Source organism: Melozone crissalis, unplaced genomic scaffold, assembly GCF_028551555.1.
Source record: "Melozone crissalis strain CALT ecotype California unplaced genomic scaffold, PUWL_Pcris_2 ptg000062l_1, whole genome shotgun sequence".
NCBI lineage: Eukaryota > Metazoa > Chordata > Aves > Passeriformes > Passerellidae > Melozone > Melozone crissalis.
Window position 1 is genome coordinate 4,720,071 of NW_026535840.1, and position 18,832 is coordinate 4,738,902.

General features: G+C 51.8%; 1 protein-coding gene across 1 annotated transcript in view; it reads right to left on the minus strand.

The window, feature by feature from the left end:
- The window catches only part of PAPSS2 (3'-phosphoadenosine 5'-phosphosulfate synthase 2), a 33,987-nt gene extending 16,093 nt beyond the window's left edge, over positions 1 to 17,894 (minus strand). Inside the window, exons 1-3 of the mRNA XM_054288399.1 lie at positions 17,851 to 17,894; positions 2,427 to 2,532; positions 735 to 970 (exon numbers count right to left, since the gene is read on the minus strand). Of these exons, the coding sequence (XP_054144374.1) occupies positions 735 to 970; positions 2,427 to 2,532; positions 17,851 to 17,871 (363 nt within the window). The 5' untranslated portion in view covers positions 17,872 to 17,894. The remainder of the gene's footprint in view (positions 1 to 734; positions 971 to 2,426; positions 2,533 to 17,850) is intronic.
- Positions 17,895 to 18,832: the final 938 nt, after the last annotated feature.

Genomic DNA, 18,832 nt, shown 5'->3' on the forward strand with positions numbered 1-18,832 from the left:
CAGTGATTCCTTGATTCTACAAAAAAAGGAACTGCTTGCATCACCCTGATAACAGCAGCTACGGAAGTGAAAATCGCAGTCAAATCTTCCAAAAAACCAGCGAGAGATCTAGGACAGGCTGCTGTTTCTGTGACTCTTTCTGAGGAGTTAATAGCAAGGATATCTTAAACTCCTCTTAGTTTTTCATCAGTGTGCAACACTGAATTTTTCCAGCAAGTCTGCCACCCTCCAAACACTGACCGTGCACAGTTGTGTCAGTGGCATTCTACCAAGCATTTGTGCATTTACCTCTGTGCTGCTTCTGTAACTCTTTCCTACCTCTGAGGAGTCAATAGCAAGGTGATCTTAAACTCCTCTTAGATTTTCATGAGTGTGCAGCACTGAATTTATCCAGCAAGTCTGCCGCCCTCCAAACACTGACCGCGCACAGTTGTGCGTCGGTGGCGTTCTACAAAGCATTTCTGCATTTACCTCTGTGCTGCTTCTGTGTCTCTTTTCTACCTCTGAGGAGTTAATAGCAAGGAGATCTTAAACTCCTCTTAGATTTTCATGAGTGTGCAGCACTGAATTTATCCAGCAAGGCTGCCGCCCTCCAAACACTGACCGCGCGCGGTTGTGTCAACAATGTTCTACCAAGCATTTGTGCCTTTAGGAAACCCTCTCCATAAACCATCCTCATCATGTGAGGTGAAGCTGAGAAGAGAGCAGGATGCTTGGGATCTTCACACCCTTACCTTGGTGAAGGGGGAGATGAAGCTGGTGATGCAGACGAGCCCCGCGTCGGCGAAGAGCCGCGCCACCTCGGCGATGCGCCGGATGTTCTCCTCGCGGTCCTGGGCCGAGAAGCCCAGGTTCTTGTTCAAGCCGTGCCTCACGTTGTCACCATCCAGGGAGTAGCAGGGGATGCCATGAGCCACCAGGTACTCCTCCAGAGCAAAGCCAATGGTTGTCTTGCCGGCTCCAGAAAGGCCTGGGGGAGGCAGAAGAGTGAGGGGTCAGGTTTGAGGTCAAGAGAGTGAATACAAGTGACACCAGTGGCCAAACTCCTTCTGTCTGAAGCTCCCTACCTCATTCCTTCCTAAAGGAAGTTGGATTTGTCCTTCACAGATGAAGGATGAACCTTCATACATGGACCTTCACCTTTTCAACCCTTATTATTGGAGGGGTGGCCTTAATGCCCTGAGAAAAGCATCTACAGCCCAACCTCTGGAGGGGTCTAACCCAGCAGTGTGCCTTGCTGGGCCATGCTGGGTTCCAGGAAGCAGGGGAGATTTGAAAGGATGCTGCTTCCTCCAGGTCTCTCCTCATCTTCCTCCTCCTCCCCCCGCTCCCACTGTCAAGAGCCAGCTGCTCTCCCATTCTGAACCCAAGGAGAAGCTCTTGCTGCAACCACGTGGAGTGGGACAGGCTCTGGCAACAAAGGGTCCCCATCACCTCCTTCTCCAGGTGTGTATTTCAAAGAATAATCAGGGCCCCATCACCTCCTTCTCTAGGAGTGTATTTCAAAGAATAACCATCAGCCAGGTGAGCTCAAACCTTTCAGACCCAAGATTTTTGAGTAATACTCAAAAAAGGAAGGAAATTGCCTTGGGTAGGGCTTTTGGCTTCAGAAACTATATAAAAGCAGATTGGGCACTTCAAAATTGAGGAGGAGAACAGAACAGAAATGTGCTTTAAACAGCATCTACAACCTAAGGTGACAGGAAGGCAAATCAGAATGGCTTTACAAATCCTTCCAAGCACGTCCCTCAACATCCTCCAGCAGCCAAAGAAAATGCCAATATTTAACAAGCAAAGGAACAACTGGACAACTGGCAAAAGACAGACTTGTCTAAATATTAGAAATGAGAAATGCAATTGTCCTTTCTGGCAGCCCCTAATCCCCAGACAACGAGTTTATACTTCAAGACAGAAGAGAAGGGCAACAAAACAAATGTAAGGGATTGCTTCCAGTGTGACTCTGTGGCTGGGAGTGTTTGTTCTCCAGACAAGGTGACTGCCTCGTGCTGCCTCAAACCCAGCAGACCTGCATGTCCCAATGAACTTCCCACCGCTCCTGAATGAAAACATCCGCGTTTCGGACAACCCCGGCTACGTTCCACTGCCAAACACTGGCTGGAGTGGAGCCAAGGCTTCCTCAGCTACACACTTGGGAACAACAAGTGCTACCCTGAGGGCCTCTGACATGTTCAAAGGAGCCTGAGAGCAGCTGGGAAATCCATAAAAACATTCGTTCTGGGCAGCAGCTGCCAGGGAGAACATCTTGCTGCGCCAGCACCGCGTGGCTGCCTTTCCCACGTGGGGATGTTTTGCAATTCGCGGCTCGCAGGGAGCGCTGACGTTTCCTGCAGCTCCCAAACCCCCACCTGGCAGCCACACTGGCACAGGTGAGGCCAGGCTTGCATTTCACAGCCTGACAGAAATACCTGTGAGCCAAACCGTGCAGCCTCGGAATCCTCCCCTGGTGCCGACCACTTGTCCTCTCTTACTCCTGCTGACATGGTGGGCTTGGTAAACCACGTTGGTGGATCCCTGAGAAAAAAGAGCACAACAAAGCACCTCTGTTACCTTGGCTGCTCTCAGGGTGAAAGGAAATGTCTGCTGGGACAAACAGATGGGACAGAAATGCAAATCCATTAATGAGGTGGCATGGTGCGGTGGTTCACATGGTGGTGCTTTGGTGTGAGTTGGATTTCTGCCTCAGCAGCACAGACTCGTTTTTTGGAGGCTCTCTGCCTCTGCCCAGGGTGTTTCTGGTGGCGATGCCTTCGTGCCAGCAGGGAGAAGGTGACTCTGCCAGGTGACTGATCCCCCTGCAGGCAGGCAGGACACAGAGCCTGGGCAGGGACACCCTCCCTGCCTTCTCGACAGTTTCAAACACAGACAGCCTCAGCTATTATTTTAATCAGGCTTGCAAAACAAGGTGCTAATTTACTGACTGTGTAACACAAGAACTGCAGCAGGAGCAGCCCTGAGCTGGGCACACATGGGATGGGAGGCAGAGGAAACAACCCTTGATGTGTCCATGTGCATTCCCAAGCAAACAAGGCACCAGCACTGAGCCAGAGGCCTGAATTTTGGTGCTTCCTAATTTTGGTGCCTCCTAACCTTGCTGACCTCAGAGTACCCATAGAGTTGCAGGTGAAACAGCCTGGCTGTGCCCTGCAGCTCCAGCAGCAGCACCTCCACAAGGAATGTTGCACATGAAATATCCACGAGACCTTGCTCATTGTGAGAATGATGATCCCAACTGAGGCTCACAAGGGAAAGAACAAGGAGGGAACAAGGATATTAATATATCCTGGATACATATGCAGAGAGAGAAGAGAAGGTTGCATGGAAATCTCACAGAACTTTCCAGTATCTGAGGGTGCCTATGGGGAGCTGGAAGGGGACCGTTCATCAGAGTGACAGGACAAGGGGAATGGGTTCAGACTGAAATTGAGGTTAGTTATACAGAAGAAATCCTTGCCTGTGAGGTTGGGGAGTGGTGCCCAGAGCAGCTGTGGCTGCCCCTGGATCACTGCAAGTGTCCAAGGCCAGGCTGGACAGCACTTGGAGCAGCCTGGGATAGTGGAAGGTGTCCCTGCCCATGGCAGGGGGTGGAACTGGATGGTTTTAAAGTCCCTTCCAACACAAACCAGTCTGTGCTCCTATAAAAAACCCAAAACATCTCTAGACCTGCCCCAGAAAAGGTGAGTGAATGCTCCACATCCTCTGACTCAGAGAATAAAATAGCTCAAGACTTGGTTTCTGTGGTTTGTTCTGTTTTGTTGTTTTTTTGTGGGGGGTTGTCAAAAGTTTGACCATTTTGGGCTCTCAAAGGTGAGACAGCAGCACCATGGATGAATTTTCTCCCATCCCCAGGAGTTCAGGCTGTCCCACAGGAGATGAGCCATGATAATGTCTGTGCCTCAGGAAGATGCAGGATCTGGCACATTCCTACATGGCTGATGTAAGGAGATTGTTCTAAGTACAGGGTGCTGTGCCATAAACCTGCCCTGGGTGAGCATCTCAGAGCTGTTATTTTGCACACTGGCACCTTTGGGAGCTTGGCAAAGCAGCACTGAGGGCAATTCTGCAATTCAGCAGCACGGTCACACCTCTCCCACCTGCTGGGAGCTCCAGATGGCACCAAACCCCTCAGGTTTTTCTGCTCTCTTTAAACTTCCCAGGAAACTCTTCCCAACCCTGAGTAACTGGCTGGGCTGGGAGCTTGATTAGCTGGGAATGGGAATGAACAACTTCCACCCCATCATCCACCAGCTAGGAATGGTTTGGGAAGCCAGAGCTGTGGTGGAAAGGAGTGAAGGCACCAGGAAAACTGATCATTAATGGCCTGACAGCAAATCCTGGAGAGGTTTTGCCTAGGAAGAGCATATCCTGCCAGATGGTTGGGAGGCAGAGAGAAGCAGTGGAGGGGTTTAATCAGATGCAGGGCTGTCCTGCTGATTTGATTCTTGGGGTTTTAACCCTGTCGCTGCACATCAAACATATTTAAGTAGATAATACAACCATCATCATGGATGATGGGCCTTAAAGCAGGGACAATTTAGGACACTGGTAAGCATGTCATGGAATAGTCTGGGTCAAGGGAATGAGGTTTGGGAGAGGAACTTCTGATTTATAATTCAGCCCCAAACAAGGCAATAAATGTCCCAGCAGCAGCATCTCCAAAGAAGGGCTGTGCATCCCCTGCCAGACAGATGGTTAAAGATGACACTGCCACACTCTCCCCATTCCTTGGAAATCTGCTCTTTGGCCCTGTGTGGATGAGCTCAGTGCTCAGCCCACCCTGCCTTACCTCATCCAGGAAATGAGAAAAAAACAAACACATCGCTCCAGACCTTGGGCTGAGGCTGCAGCAGACCAAGAAACCAAACCCTGTTTTTGGTCTCCCTCCTGCTGAGCCCTTCCATGAGGTTGGCAAACAGGGAGACACCAAGATCTTCAGGATCAGCCTTGACTGAGCTGCCTGTCAAGGGCTGTTGGGATCTTTAGCTCGTCACAGTAACCCCAAGGAAAGTTGGAAAGTCTCTTTTCCCAGCCCAGCACTCAAAGAAGGAGTCAGAACTCTTCAGTTCTTGGTCTCAAGGTTGTTTATTGAATCTTATCTAAAAAATTCTTTCTCCTGTCCTGCTGAGGTCTGTCCAGCTGGACAATCCAGGCACTCTGCCTGCCCCCAGGGCAGTGTTATGTCTTTATACTAAAAACTATGTGTACAACATTTACAATTACTTCCCAATACCCATCACCTATATTAGACTGTGAGCTTCCACTCTAAACCAATCCAAAAGTGCCACCATCACAGCAGAAGATGGAGGCCAAGAAGAAGAAGAAGAAGAAAGGCTGGACACACCCAGATCCCTCCATCTTGCCCCCTGAACCTTCATTCTAGAAACCCCAAAATCTACTTTTTCACCCCATGATAACTTCACTGTCATTCTACTTAATTTGTCTTGGCTTGCAGATCTTCATCTAAGGTTGGGAACTTGCTCCACGGGTCATAATCAAAACCACACAGGCATTTTTGGGCTCTGTGAGACCCCTGGCAGGGCTCTTGGCTGCTCAGGACAGCCAGAGGGATGTCCTGGGTCCTGTCAAGGGTCTCTAGGCTTAGTTTCCCAAGAGAAGAAGCTTTTTGCCCTGCTGTGTGAAAGCAGGAGGATTTCCTGAGATGTGGCCTCTGGGAGAGGAGAGTCTTGCTGGAGATCAGGAACCACCAGAGTCCTGTGCTCTGAGAGCCACCATTGCTCAATTCATGGCACCCCAAGGAGTGACCTCAGCTCCTCCTGAGCTAATTGGCCCTGGAAAGGAGGAGCTGTGCTTGCCCACACAAATTGTGTGTGACTACTCAAGGAGATCTTATCAGGGAGCATCTTCTCCTCTCATCTGACAGGTAAAAGCACAGAGGTCTGTGGGGCCTCTCCCAGACTCACTGATGTTTGTTGGGAGCAGAACCACTGCACATTTAATAGAAAATGCACCAGACAAGAAATACATTTATAATCATAGACTTATGGAGGTGCTAAGGCTGGGAAAGACCTTTAAGATCATCAAGACCTTTAAGATCATCAAGTCCAACAATCAACCCAGCACCACCACAGCGATCACCACTAAGCCATGTCCTCAAGGGCCACATCCACATGTTTTTTGAACAGTTCCAGGGATGGTGATTTCACCACTTCCCTGAGCAGCCCATTCCAATGTTCTACAACCATTTCCACGAAAAAAGTTTCCTAATATCCAGTCTAAGCCTCCCCTGGCACAACTTGGGGCTGTTTTCTCTCATCCTGTCCCTGTTCCCTGGCAGCACAGCCCGACCCCCCCTGGCTGTCCCCTCCTGGCAGGGAGTTGTGCAGAGCCACAAGGGCCCCCTGAGCCTCCTTTGCTCCAGGCTGAGCCCCTTGCCAGCTCCCTCAGCCCCTCCTGGTGCTCCAGTTCCTTCCCCAGCTCCCCAAGCTGCTCCTCATCAGAACCCCTCCCCAGCTCTGTTGCCCTTTTGGGTTTAGGGTTGTCCCAACAAATTGCATGAATATTTTACCATCTCTTACCATCTCCCACTAGGATTTCAAGTATAAACTCTGCTCCTTAGGGCAGCACCTCCTCCTGCCTCCACATCCCCAGCTCTTCAACCAGCACCTCCATGGCTGCATCACAAGTGGGAGCAAGGCAAGAACCAACTGCAAGTGCCACGTTCCAGAGCTGAGCTGGACATTTGAGAGATGCCCTGAGTGCTCACAACACCCCTGCTCAGCCACCCAGGGCAGGCAGAGCTCTGTGATGCTGCAGAAGGAGATGAGGCACCAGAAAGCCGTGGTGGCCCCTCAGATCCAAGCCCGGTTCCTCATGGTGCCCTCAACTGACCCCTGCCTGCTGCAGCTGGCACAGACACGGCTCTGGAAGCTGGCCAGGAGCTGCACTCGTGGCAGGCTGCAGCAGCATCCTGCTCTGGAGAGGGATTTCATTCCTCACTCCTGAAACCACGCTGAGGCTGAGCAGCCCCGTGCTCACTCAGCACCAGCATCCAGCTGGCAGCACTCAGAGCCCCAGGGAAACCCTGACCCAGCAGCCAGGGCAGGGTCAGGACTGCCCCAGCTGCCTTTTTATTTACAGGGCAAGCTCACAGCACCAGGAATATGATTCATTTTCTTCCAGTCAAGCGTTTCACACACACCCTATTTTGGTACAGCAGCCTGGACACGTCTGCAGGAAGGAAAAATTAGAGCTAAATAAAAATAGAGGCTTTTGAAATGTTTGCAGCTGATCCTGTCTGCAAATGGGCTTTTAAAATGATGGAATGATCAAGCAAGCCTTCACTTTGACAGGCAAGCAGTGGGACCAAGCACGTGGAGGGATTATTGGGTGTCCTGTGCAGGGTCAGGAATTGGGCTTGATGATGCTTGTGGGTCCCTTCCAGCCCAGGAGGTTCTGTGATTCTGAGTTTGAGGTCAAACACTTCCCTAAGCCTCAGGAGAGTGAGCTACTCTATCATTAAAAAAACCCTCCCAGCTCCTGCCAGCATACTGAAAAAAAACAAAATTTAAAAATACCAGTTACATGTTTTCCTTAAAAAATTATTTTCTTTTACCAGGGCTGCTGTGGCAAAAGGGTGATACTGTATCCAGAGGGGAAAACCTCCTGTAAAAGAGACATTTGCTGAAGAAGAGCAAAACTGCTACTCCAAAGAAAAGGAGGAAGAGAGGGAAAAGGGGGGTTTTGTGTGTGGAAGCAGAGGTTTGATTACAATCACACTGAACAACAATGAGAAACCTTGGCATGTCTCACACTCCAGCTCAGCTCCTGTAACCCAAACCCTGCGGGCTTTCCCCAGATATTCACTTACTGCACTGAGGCAGCAAATGCTGCAAACCCAGCCCCATTCCTACCCCAGGGAAAACCCCAACAGGGAGGAGCTACCCTGGGAATTTTGCCTGTTTAACCCCAGGATGCAGCCCCAGATGGGGAAGTGGGGCCTTGCTGGCATGTTATGTACAGCCCACCACCTCCCCACTGCTCCCATGCTGCTGTCCCTGCTGGGCCACCACTTTCCTGATGTCCCCATTGTGCCACCACCTCCCCACTGCTCCCATATTGCTGTCCCTACTGTGCCACCACCTCCCTGGTGTCCCCACTGTGCCACCACCTCCCTGGTCTCCCTGCTGTGCCACCACCTTCCTGTTGTCCCTGCTGTGCCATCATCTCCCTGGTGTCTCCATTGTGCCACCACCTTCCTGCTCCCATGCTGCTGTCCCCACTGTGCCACCACCTTCCTGCTCCCATACTGGTGTCCCTGCTGTGCCACCACCTTCCCAGTGTCCCCACTGTGCCACTACCTTCCAGCTCCCCACTGCCCCCGTGCTGTCCCCACTGTGCCACCAACTTCCTGCTCCCATGCTGGCATTCCTGCTGTGCGACCACCTTCTTGGTGTCCCCGCTGTCCCACCACCTTCCTGGCATCCCTGCTGTGCCACCACCTTCCTGCTCCCATGCTGGTGTCCCCCCCACACTGTGCCACCACTTTCCTGCTCCCATACTGCTGTCCCTGCTGTGCCACCACCTCCCTGGTGTCCCCACTGTGCCATCACCTCCCTGCTCCCCTCTGCTGTCCCCCTGTCCCCTGCCCAGGGCTGAGTCTCCTTTCCCAGCACCTGGAGGTGACAGGAACTGTGTTTTCTCTCAGGCTGAGCTGGGCAGTGTCACTGCCGTGTCCCCCCAGTTCCAGGCAGGGTGCAGGGCTGGGATCCCTTTCTGCAGCCTGGATAAAGCGCTCTGAATAAAGCCCAGCAGCTCAGGCTCTCCTTGGCACTCTGTGCCTGTTCCTTCGGCATCACCCCCAGGGCCCTGCCAGGAACACAGCACACAAAACCTTCAGGAGAGCAGCAGAGCCATCCCAGTGCCCCAAAAACAAGCAGCCTTTCAGCCTGGAGCCAGACAGCTGCAGATGCCAAACCTCACCAACACAAGATTTTCAAGCTGCTGTTAAGCTGAAGCTGTGTTTTCTTAAGCCACAAGAATTTCTGAGCTCTTAGCAAGACCTTATTTGCTGATGGCAGCTAAAATATTTTTTCTCTTGGCATAAATTCACACAGCTTGGGTTGTCACAATCAAGTTGTGATAAAAAAAGAGAAGAGAATCAACAAAATCAGGCTCATGTTGCAGTAACTCCCCAAATCAGATGCTGATTTCTACACTGTGAGGCCAGATCAGCAGCTGGGGACTGAAATCTGTTTCCTTATCTTGGAATGAAGTGATGTCACTGCTGTCATTTCCTCGATGCAGAAAAGCCACTGACTCACCCTGTGCTCCTGCATTTTTGGGATAAACTTGTAAGGCCAGGACAGATGTTATAAAAACAAATCTGCCCCGTTTTCATTCCTGAAATCTCAAGGGACAGCTGCAGGGACAGCAAATATTTAACAAACAAAGCATTTTGTCAAAAAGAATAATTTAAACACAAAACCCCTCCATGGTGGCCCAAAGTTGAATATTCAGAGCTGTTCTGGTAAATGATCTCCCCCAGCTGAACCCACCTGAGCAGTTGGGTCCCTGCTCCTTGTGCAAACTATGGGTTTGACATTGCAGAAGAACTTGCCTTGGTTTGATGCCTGCCAGGAAAACACCCAGAACACAGGACCCTGCTTCTCTGCCTTCTCCTGGAGAGAAAGATCTGGCTACAGAAATGGGAAACTGAGTATCAGTCCCTCAGAGTGCAGGAACAAGAGGAAAATAGGGCAAAGGTACAGATTCTGACTACACATTAACTTCAGTATCAAAAGGATTTCCAGGTAGGAATTGTATCCACATGCAAAGAATTTATTTTGCCCCCCTGAATATGAGAGGAATTTAATTTGTGGGTTGGGGTTCTATATGGTGAATATGGCACTGTACATGTCCCACCTCCTGCACTGGCAGGACAGGCACCCTAAACCTGAGAGCAGGGCTCAGTGACATGGGGATAAGACACCCCCTTTTACCTGAGAACAGGACTCAATGATATGGGGATAAGATACCCCCTTTTACCATGCCCAGCATATCCCTCTGAGGAAAGGAATCCTCTGTCTTTAGAGCAGCTCCAGGGGTTTCACAGGCAGCAGGAGCTACAGAGGATCTGTGTTTCAAGCAGCTTCAGGTTTTAAAATGCATCAATTTCTGATTCCAGGGAAGGGGCTGGAGCCCCAGGAGGGGCTGAGGGAGCTGGCAAGGGGCTCAGCCTGGAGCAAAGGAGGCTCAGGGGGCCCTTGTGGCTCTGCACAACTCCCTGCCAGGAGGGGACAGCCAGGGGGGGCCGGGCTGTGCTGCCAGGGAACAGGGACAGGACAAGGGGAAAGGGCCTCAGGCTGGGCCAGGGGAGGCTCAGCTGGGACAGCAGCAGCAATTTCTGCAGGGAAAGGGTGAATTAGTTCTTATCTATGTCACAGTCTCAGAAACCCTGAGTTCTACAGCACTTCACTCTAACAAACTAAAAATGGAGCTCCATCTCTCTCTCTGCAAGGCCTTTTAAGGATAAACTGTCCAATTAAGAAATGACACCTGAATTATTTTTACTTTTAACCCAATAACCAACCACCCATGGCCTGCAATGTGGACTTTTTATCCACTTACACAAAACCACCCAAACCCATGGAGAAGAAGGTGAAGAAGAAGGTAAAGAAGAAGGTGAAGAAGAAGGATCAGCCTCTTCCCTGAAAACTCCATCTTGTTTATATATATTACTGTATTATAAAACTTTAAACTATTAACTCTTCCACCATGTGATATCACACACTTCTATTCAAATTACACACCCATAATCCCAGTTCCATCATTCCATTTTGGAATTCCATTCCAGGCCTTGGCAGGGGCTGCCCAGGGAGCTTTGCAGTGCCCAGCCCTGCAGGTGCCCCAGGAAGGGCTGGAGGTGGCACTCAGTGCTCTGGGCTGGGGACAAGGTGGGCACTGGGCACAGCTGGGCCTCCATGGGCTGGCAGGGATTCTCCAGCCTCAGTGATTCTGTGATTCTGTAAAAGAACTCATTCTGCTGTGAGGCTTCTCCTCTGCAGGACCTGAAGGAAGGGCAAAGCTGGGCTCCAGCCCAGGCTGGTGGGCTCAGTGTGTGGCCACACAGTTCCTCTCCCTGTCTCAGGTTGGATGCCCAGCCTTGAACCCGCTCTCTGTGCCCCATGTGCCTGACTCTGTGGGGTCAATGGTCACCTGCAGGCCACAGGACACCTCTGTCCACCTCAGCACCTTTTTTAGGGTTTTCAAAGTGCAAAAGCAGCAGCAGGGAGGAGCTCAGGGGAGCTCTGCCAGAAGCACCACACAGGACACAGTTAAATGGGAGAACTTTGCCTGACAGGCCAAAAGTTCACAGGCTGGAAAAAACCACGATGATGAATTCATGGAAGGAAAGTTCATCAAGGACTGTCAGGAGGAAAGGCACAGCCTCTGATATCTCAGGCTGTAAATCAGTGGAGAGGGGGACAATGCACTGCTGTCCCAGCCATAAACTCATTCCTGGCTGCCAGTGGGAATGACAGACAAGGCCAGACCTTCCCCTCACTCAGCACCTCTCAGTCCCCTCAGAATTCCTGGGGGATGAAGACAGGGCTGTTTTCACTGCTGCCCCACTCAATGTGCTGCTCTACAAAACTGGCTGCAGGAGACCAGTGCAAATTGAGGATCAGGAGGATGAAGTTTTCCTGCTCCCTGTGTATCTGAGCCCTGCAAGCTGCAAGATGGGTTTTCAATGTGTGAGTGCACCCAGGGTCACCTAGACCCTGCCCTAAATCAGCACCAGGGATGTTGGAACCCTCCTGGATGAGTGGCTGCTCAGCATTTCCCCACCCCTTGCTAAAGCAGCTGTAAGCACAGCCCTTGGTCATTCCACACTGCCCAAAGGCTGCTCCAAGGACATTCCCACATTTTCCTTGGAGATTGTTGTTAATTGGTCCCTCACAAATTCATGCAAACTCCCAGCATCATCGGGGGTGGCATCAACCCCACTTTTACAACCACAGAAGGGCAGTGGTGAACAAAACCAGCAGCAGATGAAGACCTCAGCTCCTACAATATTTAAGACATAAAAATGACAGGATTGAAGAGCAGCTCCTCTGGACTTGAGGCTGCACCTCTGAGAGCTCCACACCCCTCACATCCATCCCCAGGGCGTCAGGGCAGCTTTGCAGGGATGCACTGAGCATTCCCAGAGATGCAATGAGCATTCCCAGGGATGCAATGAGCATTCCCAGGTTTCAATGAGCATTCCCAGGGTGGCAATGAGCATTCCCAGAGATGCACTGAGCATTCCCAGGTTTCAATGAGCATTCCCAGGGATGCACTGAGCATTCCCAGGGTGGCAATGAGCATTCCCAGGTTTCAATGAGCATTCCCAGGGATCCAATGAGCATTCCCAGGGTGGCAATGAGCATTCCCAGGTTTCAATGAGCATTCCCAGGGATCCAATGAGCATTCCCAGAGATGCACTGAGCATTCCCAGGGAAGCAATGAGCATTCCCAGAAGTGCAATGAGCATTCCCAGGATGGCAATGAGCATTCCCAGGTTGCAATGAGCATTCCCAGGGATGCAATGAGCATTCCCAGGATGGCAATGAGCATTCCCAGAGTGGCAATGAGCATTCCCAGGGTGGCAATGAGCATTCCCAGAGATGCAATGAGCATTCCCAGATGTGCAATGAGCATTCCCAGGGTAGCAATGAGCATTCCCAGGGATCCAATGAGCATTCCCAGGGATGCAATGAGCATTCCCAGGGTGGCAATGAGCATTCCCAGAGTGGCACTGAGCATTCCCAGAGTGGCACTGAGCATTCCCAGAAGTGCAATGAGCATTCCCAGGGATGCAATGAGCATTCCCAGGGTGGCAATGAGCTGCCCCAGCCATGGCTGGGGGTGCTCATCGTGCCCAGTTCAGCCCCCCAGAGCAGCCCTGTAAAAAACTCCTCCTCTAAAATGACTTTTTCCCCCTCTTCCCACGCTCACTGGCAACACAGCCTAATGATCTTCCCATCAGAAGGGCTGGGCAGGCCTCAGAAATGATCTCCCAATTTTATGCACCACAATGGGAAGCTAAAATACAGTTTGATAAGGAAGAAAACATTTTGTTCTGCCAGAGAGGCCACAAAGACTTCCAGGTCAGAAAGTCTTGGAAATGTAGGTGCAGATGGTTGTTTTCCAGCAATGCACATCTCAACAAGGCACAAAGTGCTGCAGCTCACAGAAAATCAAATCAAATCTGTGTAAAACAACTCCTCCCTCAAGCTCTGCTGTCCAAACACGTTTTGGCACCCACTCAGCAGACAAAGCTTTTGGCACATGGAGCTGTAACCGAGCCAAGCTGTGAGCAAAGGAGCAAAGACCACTCAGGGAGGGACAGGAGGCAGCGCTAGCAAGGAATGACCAGCCCCAAGGCAAACCCCAAGCTCCCAGCATCCCGTGGCATGACGCACGGGCAGGGCTTTTTTGCATCCCTCCTTTTGTTAATGATACACTCAGGGTAAATTTTCACTTGGAAATGATTAAGCTGTGAGCCCATTAAGGAGCTATTTCTCACTGCCTTCAGCTGTGCCACCCCACTCATGATAACAGCAAATTCAGAAATGGCAACCTGAATTACACAGCCTTTTCCTTAATGGATTTTTGAGGAGCAAAGTGTGACCAAAGTACAGGTTTAAGCATTCACACAGGCCCTGCGTGCCCCTTATCTTTTGGGGGCACATACAGCTGTGAGTTTATCTAAAACACCTGCTTTCAGATAGGCTTTTCATTTCTAAAGGCACCCTGCAGGATCAACATCAGCCCAGTTAAAATAATAATAATTAAAAACAAAAAAAGCAAATATGCCGGAGTTGGTCTTGAAAACCTTCCAGAAAAACAAAACTCCCTGGCCTAAATCTGAGCTGCAGCTGCAGTGCACATGTGTGGGCAGTGTGGGACGGCAGCACCACTCCTACCACCACCAGCAGAGGTGCTCTGACCACACCAAGGTGATTCTTTCATTCCCCAAGCCCTGGAGGGATCAGCATGGAAAGGAGAAGGCATTCATAATGAGGAACCTCCAACTACTCCTGGCTTTTCTTCCCTGAAATCCCCCAAATTGAAGCTGTCTGCTTTTACAGAGCTGACTGTGGTTATTAACCACTGCTCTGGCACACTGGCAGCCCAAGTAAATGAAAGAGACTGGAAAGGGAACTTTCTAATAGTGAAGAAAAGGAGAGAAAGTTATAATTAACAAAGCAGCAGAAGTTAATCACCTCACCTTTCCATGGTCTCTGAAGAAAAGAGATACACAGCAAACAAAGTAATAGAAAATCAAGCAAGAAATCTCAAGCATGGGAAACAATCACCTTTGGATGTCACGGTGCAATGAGCTGGGCACTGTGCTCCACAGGATAAATCATGCTGTAAGAACAAGCAGCCTGTGACTCGCTGGATAAAACATGAGTTGGAGAAAACTCACTTTATGGAGTGACTCAGTGCAGAGCAAGCCAGGCTAATTCTCTGAAATCATGGCTTTGCTGCCCTGTCCCCCAGGCAGTGTCACTGCAATGAGCTACTCAGAACTGCTTTGAAAATAAACACCTTTGAAAATAAACATCTTTCAAGTTGTTTTGCTCTTCCCTTTCAAGGCAACAGTTAAGAGTAAGTGTGAGAGTGATGAATGCAGGGTTTGGGTGTTTTAATAAGCTTTTTCTTTCATGTTGCTTGGCAGTTAAATCGATGGAGAGGTACATGTGTTCCTGCTCTGCCTGGGGTATCACTCAGTCCATCTGAACTCTGCCCTGCAGCTCTGTTTTTTCCAACATGAGAATAGTTTTTAGGCAAAGAAACTAAACCTCTTTCCTCAGGGTTGATTTGATCTTGTGGGTTTGTTGCTGCTCTTTAAATAAATTTAAATAAGCCCACATCATTTGCACATAAGCCCTGCACAAACACAAGTGTGCCAGCAGAAGTTGCAGCTCTGTCACCTGCAGGGCTGTGGAAGCACATCCCACTGCCAGCCAGGGATGCCATGTCACAGACATCTTTTCATAAAAATCCTTTCTTTAGCATTTTCCCTTCTGGGAAGCTGAAGCCCCAGATAAAGAATGTAAACCATAGTTATCTGCTGCTGTAGAATGTAACAAGTAGATCCGTGATTGGTCTCCTGTGGATGTTTGGATTTACTGACTACTCACAGCAGAGCTGGGTCTCACTCTCTGCTGAGACACAGCTCTTTGTTATTCATTCTTTTTCCATTCTTAGCTTAGCCAGCCTTCTGAGAACTTTTCTTTCTATTCTTGTAGCATAGTTATAATGTAGTATATATATCATAAAATGATAAATCCAGCCTTCGGAACATGAGGTCAACATTCTCGCCTCTCTCTTCACCCTGCAACCCTTGCAAGCCCTGTGACAATGCCACACCAGCCACACTCCTGGAGATGCTGCTGCAGGTGGCAGGTGACAAAGCTGGAACACCTCTGAAAAAGGCAGTTTCAGCGCTGGGCTCTCATTCTCCCCAAGCAGAGCAAAGAGAAGCTTCACTGGGGGCTGGACTGGCAATGCCTCCATGCCCCGAGATGCGCTGAGCTGCACTTGCCACGCAGCCCTGGGGACACGAAGCCACGCAGGCAGTGCCCCCGGCAGGGCAGGGCTGTGCCTCTGGGCTCTGTGCAAGCTTCCCTGGAGCACAGTGCCCCATCTGTGTCCTGCTGGGCGTCGGGAAAGCGCCGCAGGCTCGGCGGGCGCGGGCAGCGAGCTGCGGAAATGCCGCGGTGTGGGAGCAGGAGCTGCTCTGTGCTCACAGAGCCCTGAAAGCCACGCTGTGCAAGAGCCCAACAATGAACAAGGGCAGCCCCACCTCCCTCACTGAGAGAGAGCAGGGCTTGCCTCTGAGGCACACAGGAGGGACATTGAGCCTCTAAGGTGGTCGTTGCCCAAAAAGCCAGTCCCGAAGCTGGCCAGCAATAAATGCTTTCTGTCAGGGAGGGCTGGGACAGAGGGAACTGCCTGGCACCTAGAGGGCTTCATGCCTCTTGCAGTGTGGTGAGCAGAAATGAAGGGAGCACAAAGTGTTTCCACATTGACCAGCCAAAGAGAGATTCCTGCTCACCAGGACTCTGGTCCTCACACAAGGCAGAATTCAGGTGCTGTGCTCATTTTTAAGGACAGCACATGCAGAAGCAAAAAAAAAAAAAAAAAAAAAAAAAAGTTTTCTTCTTTACACCTTACCATAATAACAATTAATAAATAGGTGTGCAATTAAAGCATCCTCAATCCAGATTCAAGCTCCAGAGAGTATTATTCAGGCTGAATTTTGGATTTAAAACCTGGGCTTCTAGTTATTAAATTTGTCAAATAACACCGTGGTCCAGCTCACTGCCACTGCTGTGCCTTTCCAAAACTGACAGCTGACACTATCACCTGCAAAACCCAGCTCTGACATCCCCTCAGTGAACACAGCTGGTAACATCCAGCCTCCTGGTCTGTGGGACAGAGAAACTGTGATAAAACTGAGGTTTTAGCAGCAACAAAGATTTTTAGAGGTAATAAGGATTTGTGTTACTGGGAGAATAAAGAATCTGGAATAAGAAGGGGCAACAGAAGGATGATCCTACTGCTGTATCAATAGGGATCTCAACAGGACAAATTATTGTGTCTTCATTTTAAAATGGAACACCCCTGGCTGTTGCAGCTACAAAAAGTGTCTGTGGGCACAAAAAAAGGTCCAAGCACCCTGAACAAATTGAAATTCCTTATCCAAGCCTTTGATATCAACTGGAGATGGCTGAAACCAAGGAGCTGCTGAGGTTGCAGTTTGGAGAGAGAACTTCCTTTTCACTCTGTGCAACCACATCTTCCTGGCAAGGCACAGGTAGATCACTAATGGGACATCACCGTTTCACCATCGCTCCCCAAACCTCCTGCAATTAGCCAAATCACGCCTTTTCTCACCCCACGGATACCTGGCAGATAAGCACACCAAAATCCACCTACAGCTGTCAAGCCGATAGCCTCTGTTTTGACAGCCACGGCACAAAGGTCAGCCACAAACTTGCTTATAAAGGTCATTTTTCCAGCCCAGGGTGGAGGCAAAGGAGAGGGATTATTCTGGAAGTTCAGCAATACCTCTCTCCTGTCACAGCAATGAACAGAACTCCCATACACAGCTCAGGGCTCGCACCTCCCCTGCCTGAAATAATCCCTAAACCACAGGTTTTTGCTTTTCCAAGAACACCCTGCTGCACAGGCTCGCTTTGTTCCGTGTGGGTTTGGGTGCATTCCTCCCCGGACAGATTGCCACTGTGTCCAAAATGCATCAAATCCATCGGAAAAGTTTATGGCAAAGTTAAGGAGAAAAAAAAGCGAATCAACCAGCAGAAAGCAGCCCTAAAGACTTACGTCAAGATTTCTTCTGGTTCTGATTTAAAACCTGGAAAACGCACACGCAGCCAGAGGGACCCAGCCCCGAGGAGCAGGGGAGGGCAGCTGGCAAGCGGAACGCGGTGTCTGCCTGCCGTGGCTGTGATTTGCAATTCGAATTTCTCACTGAGCTGCGATTCCTTTAGCTTTGCCGCGATGCTGAGAGCCTGACGGCGGCGGTGAGCGAGCGCCTCGCCTGGCACCGGGACAGGGGACACCCAAAAAGCCACGAGCGGGGCAGGACAGCACCTCCGGCCGTGCCTGGAGGGACCCGCGGGGCAGGTGCGGGATGCGGAGGATGCTCGGGCAGCCCAACCATCCATGCCGAGGGATGGACGGGCTGGCGAACTCCCGAGCAGCGCCGGAACTGCCGCTGCCCGCGGATCCCAGCGCAGGACAGGGAGAAGAACCCGCGGGGACAGCCCAGCCCCGCTCCCGGCGCGTCCCTACCGTGTGCTCGCGGCTCGCCATGGTGCTGCTGCTGCTGCTGCGGCGGCTGCTGCTGCGGTGGGCCCGGCGGGGGAAGCCCTATAAGGGCTGCGGGACACGTAGCGCGGCCCTGGGCCGGCCCCTCTCGCCCTGTGCCCGCCCCCGCCACCGCCTCCTCCGGCCCGGCCCCCGCGGGAACCGGGCAGGGCTCTCCGGCCCTCAGCCCCCGTGAGGGGCGGGCAGGGAGCTCCGGCTCTCACCCAGTTTAGGGGCGGGCAGGGAGCTGCGGCTCTCATCCCCGTGAGGAGCGGGCAGGGCGCTCCGGCCCTCAGCCCCCGTGAGGGGCGGGCAGGGCGCTCCGGCTCTCATCCCCCGGAGGAGCGGGCAGGGAGCTCCGGGCAGGGAGCTCTGGCCCGGCCCCCGCGGTAACCGGGCAGGGAGCTCCGGCTCTCACCCACCGTGAGGGGCGGGCAGGGAGCTGCGGCTCTCAGCCCCCGGAGGAGCGGGCAGGGAACTCCGGGCAGGAAGCTCCAGCCTGGTCCCCGCGGTAACCGGGCAAGGAGCTCCGGCTCTCAGCCGCGGAGGAGCGGGCAGGGAGCTCCGGCCCTCACCCACCGTGAGGGGCGGGCAGGGAGCTGCGGCTCTCAGCCCCCGGAGGAGCGGGCAGGGAACTCCGGGCAGGAAGCTCCAGCCTGGTCCCCGCGGTAACCGGGCAGGGAACTCCGGCTCTCAGCCCCCGTGAGGAGCGGGCAGGGAGCTCCGGGCCTCATCCCCCGGAGGAGCGGGCGGGGAGCTCTGGATCTCACCCCCCGTGAGGAGTGGACAGGGAGCACCGACCCTCAGCCCCGGAGGAGCGGGCAGGGAGCTCCAGCTCTCACCCCCTGTGAGGAGCGGGCGAGGAGCTCAGACACCGTGCCTGGGAAAAGGGACCTGAAATGAGGAGCTTGGGGCTCTGCTGCCACGGCCAGGGAGGGAAGAGGGAGGAGGAATGGCAGCCCACACA